The 7441-nt window shown below is 46.2% G+C and overlaps 1 protein-coding gene across 1 annotated transcript in view; it reads left to right on the top strand.

Moving 5' to 3' along the window:
* Fhad1 (forkhead associated phosphopeptide binding domain 1) overlaps positions 1–5905 on the top strand; it is a 160421-nt gene extending 154516 nt beyond the window's left edge. Inside the window, exon 32 of the mRNA XM_008822681.1 lies at positions 5795–5905. Coding sequence (XP_008820903.1) covers positions 5795–5905 — 111 coding nt within the window. The remainder of the gene's footprint in view (positions 1–5794) is intronic.
* Positions 5906–7441: the final 1536 nt, after the last annotated feature.

Genomic DNA, 7441 nt, shown 5'->3' with positions numbered 1-7441 from the left:
TTGGTCCTTTTGAGACAGGGTCTCCCTGTAGCCCCAGCTGTCCTGGAACTTACTATATAGACCAGGCTGGCCTTGAACTCACAGAGATCCTCCTGCCTCTGCCTCCCGAGTGGTGGGATTAAAGGCATGCGCCACCACGCCCGGCTAAGCCATTCTTTTTTAAGACCTGAGAATCAAGACTATGAAACTCTAAATAGACTGAACCATTGCCATTTGCGATCCCTGGAGCTGGCACTGCCCCAATCCACATTCTGCCTCGCAGAAAGCAGAGGCGAGCTTGCGCTTGTGGAAGCTTGGGAGCTAGACACACTTCCACTGAACATGACAAAAGAGACAAATCTGTCATCATTTGGGGGTGGGGTAAGATGAGGGAGTCATGGCTCCCCCACTGCCTGAGGCAACCCCTCAAGAGTTTTAGGGACCTCAACTCAGGCCAAACCAATATTCATGGCTGAGAAGAGTTTCAGGACTAGTTTATGGAGCAGAGTTGAAGAATCTATTAAAGATGCTTTAATATAGGGTAAAGCATGAGGGTTAGTAGAAAAAAAGAGGTACTCAGAAGAAAGACATACCCAAGTGTGGGTACTGTTAGAAATAAAATCTGGGTTCCAAGGACCCCACAGACACTGCACAAAAACATTTGGACAGAAGAGAAGTAGCTTGTCAAGGCCACATTTACTTTGCAAAGGGTACATTGCCTCACTGGGACCTGAACAAGCACACCAAGCAGAAGTTTGACAGCTGTTTATGCTAAGGCAAGAGTATTGTTTTGCCCCCTGATCAGCTGCAGTCAGACCTCACAGTCTTTCTGAGTTGGTCAGTTTTAAAGGGAAGCAGTGGGCTGCTCTGATCTATCAAAATCCGGGAACAGAGCAGGGCATTTTTCTAAATGAAAAAATGAAAGTTTCACAAGGTAGAGGGGGATGCAGTTTACAAAATAACATTACAAAGGTTTTGTTCCTATGATCACTCTTTTGATAGAAAAGATTTTAATTCAAGCTGGGTGTGGTGGCAAACCCCTTTAATCCCAGCACTCCAGAGGCAGAGGCAGGCGAATCTGTGTGAGTTCAAGGCAAGTCTGGTCTACAAAGCAAGTTCCAGGCCAGCTGAGGCTCAGAGAGACCCTGTCTCAAAAAGACCAAAAAAAAAAAAGAAAGAAAGAAAGAAAAAGAGAAGATTTGAATTCTTTGTAATTATTTCTCCTCAGGAGAGAATAGGAGATTATTGTTTTAAAAGATCACACGTAAGCTGGGTGTGGTGGCGCACACCTTTAATCCCAGCACTCTGGAGGCAGAGGCAGGTGGATCTCTGTAAGTTCAAGGCCAGCCTGGTCTACATAGTGAGTTGCAGGACAGCTGGGGCTACAGGGAGACCCTGTCTCAAAAAGACAAAAAAAAAAAATGATCACATGTAGGGTTTGGGTGGGGTTTGAAGTTACTCTTTTATCACTGGGTGATTCCTGGGGGCACCAGGCAGGGTCACAATTGATAAGATAGAAGTCTAGCCCACTGAGACAAAGTTTGGGTTTTGTTTGAAATTCTCTGGTGATCCTGGGGGGAAGAAATGAGGCCCTGCTGAAGGTTATATATATTCAGGCCTTAAGCCTAGGCCCCTGCTACTTTAACATAAAATATTTACATATGGAAGAAATATTAATTCTAGGTTGGCAGCCTTTACAGCGAGTGTTGTTAATTGTGCTGGAATTCCTGCTTCTCAGCTAATGACTTTAATCTATCTAGAGTGGACAGCTCCTACTCATCCCTGTGATTTCCCTACCCTGCTTCAGTCCCAAGCTTGATGAAAGGCCATGTTGTTCTAAGACAACAAAATTATCATTGGAAAAAAACAGATATTCTATAAGGGAGATTTTGTTGTTGTTTTGACCTGTCTCATCACGTAACACTGCCTGGCCTGGAACTTGGTATATAGACCAGGCTGGCCTTGAACTCACAGATATCCACTTGCTTCTATGTCCCAAGAACTAGGTTTAAAGGTATACCCTCCACTATAAGAGACATTTTTAGAGATCAAAAGCCCCTTCCTCAATATCTTTATCCAAAAACTAGACAGAGCAGGATGTAGGAAGGACTGAGCCATCCTGAGGGTCTCTTAGACCTGACACCTTTGCCCACTGCAAAGTGAGACCAAAAAGAGGTTTGTCACATACTCATCAGACACAGAGGAGAAACAGGACCTGTCAGAAGTCACTATGCAGCTTGGTTTGCCCCAGGATGGCCTGAGGTTGCAAGCTGTCAGGATGCCTGGAGGGCCCCGTTGTGTAGGAAAGTCGTGCTTCTCTGACGCAGAGATCCTGGAAGGTCAAGCCTCTTCCGGGCCAAAGGACAAAGTAGACTTTACTAGGATCACAGTGATCTCATTTCCAGCCCTGTAGCTGAGCTTCGGGGTCTAGGACTCCTACTGCAGAAAGCTTTGCTCCAGGTGCCTTGCAAAGGTGTGCTGGGGCCCCTCTGTAGCATACTTCCAGATGGGTCAGTGTGACCTGGAAAAGGACAGACCCACGAACTCCCCTCCAGCTTGCCCACTCATACGTCCCTCTCTGATAACTTCTGGGATGGTTCTTTTCAATGCTCTTGCCTTTGTTTTCTGCCGTCCAAAATGCCATGGGTTGGTTTTCTTTTTCTTTTTTAATTGTAGCCAACAGTCTTTTATCATTGTCTGTGGGTTTTATGCTAAAAAGGGCATTCTTTTAGTTCCAGACATTCTGGGAAATCTCCTAGACACTTACTAAGCACCTAAGTTTCGCTACCATGGGGTGGGCACTGGGGAGAAAATCATAAGTAAAGAGGTTTCATCCTGACTGTTATTCCTGTGACAGAGGTGCCGAAAGTCTGGAATGTGGGGGGTGTGACAGGTGTGGTGGGTAATTGTACATCCCCAGGGACAGTGCCACCTCCAAAGGAGGCAAACATGGGTTCTTTTTTTTATTTTAATATTTTAAAAAATATTTATTATTTTTATTTTATATGTACAAGTGTATTGCCTGCATGCGAGTATACCCGTGTCATGCAATGCCATGGAGGCCAGAAGAGGGCCTCGGATTCCCTGGGAACTGGAGTTAAGGATGGTTCGTAGCTGCCATGTGGGGGCTGGGATTAGAACCCGGGTCCTCTGCAAGAGCAGTCAGTGCTCTTGACCGCTGAGCCATCTCTCCAGCCCCTTATTTTAATATTTTTTAATTATTTTTATTTTATGTGTGTGTCTGTATTGCCTGCATGTAGGTAAGTGCACCCGTGTCATATAAAGACTGCAGAGGACAGAAGAGGCTGTCAGATCCCCTGGCATGTGGGTGCTGGGATTCAAACCCAGGTCTTCTGCAAGAACAGCCAGTGTTCTTAACCACTGAGCTATCTCTCCCGCCCCATGGATTCTTTTTTATTATTAATTTTTATGTTATGTATATGAGTGTTTTGTCTGCATGTATGTAAGTGCACCTGTGTAGTGCAATGCCCACAGAGGCTGGAAAAGGGCATTAGATCCCCTGGAACTAGAGTTAGGGAGGGTTGTTAGCTGCCATGTGGGTGTTGCAAGAGCAGCTGGTGGTCTTAACCACTGAGTCATCACTTCAGCCCAACAAACACGGATTCTTTATGTGTAAATCACAAATATATGTGTGTGTGTATATATATATATATACATATATATATTTGATAATACATGCACACACAGGTTGAGGATCTCTGATCTGAAAATCCAAACTTTCTTAGTGTTGACATGTTTGTATACATATGTACATGCATAGTACATATTTGCACACATGCATACCATATACCCAGTACTATTTTTTATAGAAGTGGGAGGGATTACAGAAAGATGTCTGTAGTGAGAGGGGCATAGTAATGAATAAAAGATGGAAGGAGCCAGACCAGAAGACACATAGAAAATCCTGCCTTCCTCAAGCCTTGGGTCCATTTTTCTTTTAAGCAAATACAAGTGCTAATAATTACTTTGGTCAAAGTGTTTTGAAGGCAAAGTCCAGAGGGCAGCGCTCTGGAGCCTCTTTCATGGGGACCCACCCAGCCAGAGGCAGCTGAGGCCTCTGAGGGAAAGGATTGTTTCCACCACACCTGTGGTTGCTTGGAAATGGGCTGGGGCTTGCAATTGTCCAAAACAGCCAGTCTACTGTATAATTACCACCTGGACAGAGCTTGGCTTGACTGCCTTCTGTCCCTCAAGGTGTGGCTTGTGGTTCCAAAAATGTCTAGCTGAACATAGGGTACTGTCTAGACGACCACCTTGGGCTGGACTCTGCCAGGGCCCCACCTCTTCCTGTACACATTGGCAGCCCACAGTCCCCAGCTGCCTCTTCTTCCTAGCTCAGCCACCACATTTCTGCCTTCTGCTGGCCTTTCCCTGGTCACACTGAATAGACCAGAAGCCCCCCACTCCCACTCCTGGCAGACCTGGGGGTGACAGCTACCAAGACTTGAGACTATTTTTAACCAACTTTCTGGCCCTGACGCTGCAGCAGGTGTGGGCAGTAACATTTAGGAACCATCTGCATGCAGCAGTTTTGGTGAAAATCCAGTGAAAAGGAGTACAAAGGGAAGACTGTGCAGAGGGAGGACCGCACTGGGGCTGGGAAAAGAAAGAAAATGAAAGGGGCTCAGCAGGTTAAGACACCTGCCAACGATCCTAGCAGCCCAAGTTCAATCCCCAGTACTCACCTAGTAGGGAGAAGCAGCTCCTGTAAGTTGTCCTCTGATCACAAGCATAGACATGGCATGTGCACATCAAATCTCTCTCTCTCTCTCTCTCTCTCTCTCACACACACACACACACACATTCTTTCTCTGTCTCTCTGTCTCTCTCACACACACATTCTTTCTCTATCTCTGTCTCTCTGTCTCTGTCTCTGTCTCTCTCTCTCTCTCTCTCTCTCTCTCTCTCACACACACACACACACACACACTAAATAAAATGTAATCTAAAACCCTCCCAGAGTGATTTCTCAGGTCACTAAGAAAGACAGAACCCATATCCTGACAGATGAGGAAACTGGGTGGGGGGGGTCACAGAGTGACAGAGCTGAAATTCCCCTTATCAACCAGCTCCCCCTCCCCATGGGTGTACATAAGTCCTGAAGGTTGGAGTCAAAAATGTGCAGAAGAGAGAATGGGAAGTAAGTCCTGCTGGACCAAAACACACCCAAGTCCCAGTGTATCTACAATGGACCCAGGACTGTGGACAAGAGAAATTCTGGGGCCATGGTTATGTATTCACAAATGGCCCTGGCTTACAAAGACACAGGAATAGGTGTCCTGTAAAAACCAAGGGAGAGGACCAGTAAGCCTTAGAGGCCATGCTGTATCATGTAAACACACACACACACAGTTTCCTCTTCACCACTCCATCATTCCTCTGCAGACCTCTTTCCAGGCCTGTGACAGGCAGGAAGCAAGTGAATAACACTGGGCTCATCAGCCCCAGTAACCCAGAGAGGGATCACCCTGCTTGACTAAAGACCTGTGGCTACCTGTAGGGCAAAGGGATGGGCTCAGAAAGGGGTGGCAGCCTCCTTCCTAAAGAGCCTGCCACATTCTCCTGCCAAACCACCAGAGACACAGGACACCTTCAGTTTGGTGACTGCTGGGCAGGAGAAGCCACCCAGTGCTGTCCTTGAACCGTCCTTGCTCATACCTGTATATGTATATATTTTACATTTTATTTCATGTACAAAAATAACACAGAACAAAGCCATTGATTGGCACAGGACATTTGGGGCTCTGACTGCATTAACAAAAGTGTGTGTGTTTGTTTCTCTTGTTTGTTGAAGGCTGGAGGCAAGAAAGCCACCCTGAAGATAGGCCAAGAAAGAGAGACGAAGAAAGAGGTCTGCAAGTCCAGCCAGAGCCTGTCATTTTCTAAGCCTGTTGCAAAGAACTAGAAAAAACATTGTCCCCAGGGGCCTGACGTGGTCTTGGGTGAGTTGGTTTGACTCTCCCAGAACAAAATACCAAAGTACTTTTGTGGCACTTTAAAGTCTGTTCCCCTGGTGTTTGGCTTTCTAGAATGATATTTTGCACAGTATCTATTTTGGAGTGTGTGGGAAGAATTTTTTTTAATATCTATAAATGTATATACATTCAGGTATGTGAAGAGTATTTCTATAACCCAGACTCCTAGACCTGTGGAAATAATTGTGTGGTTCATGTCTGGACCACAAGGTACCCAAGCATCAGCTCCTCCTCTAAGGAGTTCTAAGAGACCCACAGATGAGAAAACCCAAGCCCTGGGCTGGAGCCACAGGGCAGAAGGGAAACTTCAGGGCTCCGTGTACTGCCTGCGTATAGGTAAGTGCACCCGTGTTGTGCAATGCCTGCGGAGGTCAGAAGAGACTGTCGGATCCCCTGGAACTGACGTTACAGACAGTTGTTAGTTGCCATGTGGGTGCTGGGGTTCGAACCCGGGTCTTCTGCAAGAATAGCCAGTGTTCTTAACAGCTGAGCCATCTCTCCAGCGCCCAGTATAATGAATTTATATCTGAGTTTATTATAATAAATTTAGAATGCCAGCCAATTTCATTGCTTCTGTAATAATCCTGACTGACATTTCTATGCTACTCTGTAGTTCTCAAAACACATTTCATTTGATCCTTTCTCCAAACCCTGAGTTCCCCATTGCAGAGATGAGGCCTAGGGAAGGGGGACTGTCCAGCCTACAGTCCTCAGCTGGTAAATCCTGAGCCAGTTTGGACTGGAAGGTCGGTTTCAAATTCTATGTCATATCATCCATTCTGCTGTACCAAGATGCCCCAGTCTTTCCAGTTCTGGGTCACACGACACACAAGGTCTCTGCCATCAAGGAATACACACTCTGTTTCCACAGCCTTTGCTGTGTTTCCTGCCTCTCCATGTCCATGACCTCTCATGACTGCCTTTTTAATGGGTCAGGCAGCAAGTCACACCCAGGTGGAGGTCGAGCCAGAAGGCACAAAGTGAACTGATGTTTCGTTTTGTTTTTAAAGCTGCAATAGGGGCTGGAGAGATGGCACATTGGTTAAGCACACTGGCTGCTCTTGCAGAGGACCTGGGTTCGATTCCCAGCACCCACATGGTGGCTAATAACCATCCTTACCTCCAGTTCCAGGGGCTCCGACTCCCTCTTCTGACCTCTGTGGGCACTGCACAACACTGGTGCACTTACATACAAATAAATTAAAAGCCACAATAAAAATATGTTTATATTCTGTTCAGGTTTCATTTCTGTTGATAAAACACCCTGACAACAAGTATCTTAGTGGAAAAAGGAGTTTATTTCAGGTTACAATTCCAAGTCACAGTGTATCACTGTGGGGACAACAAGGCAGGAGTTTCAGTTAGTCACACCACATTCCCAGTCTAGAGCAGAAAGAAACAGATGCATGCATGCCTGCTCACTGGCGCTCGGCTCAGTTTCTCCAGCCTTGTGCAGTTCGGCTCTC

Source organism: Nannospalax galili, unplaced genomic scaffold (assembly GCF_000622305.1).
Source record: "Nannospalax galili isolate Female #2095 unplaced genomic scaffold, S.galili_v1.0 scaffold548, whole genome shotgun sequence".
NCBI lineage: Eukaryota > Metazoa > Chordata > Mammalia > Rodentia > Spalacidae > Nannospalax > Nannospalax galili.
The sequence above is the reverse complement of the archived record's forward strand: the minus strand, read 5'-3'. Positions and strand labels throughout refer to the sequence as shown.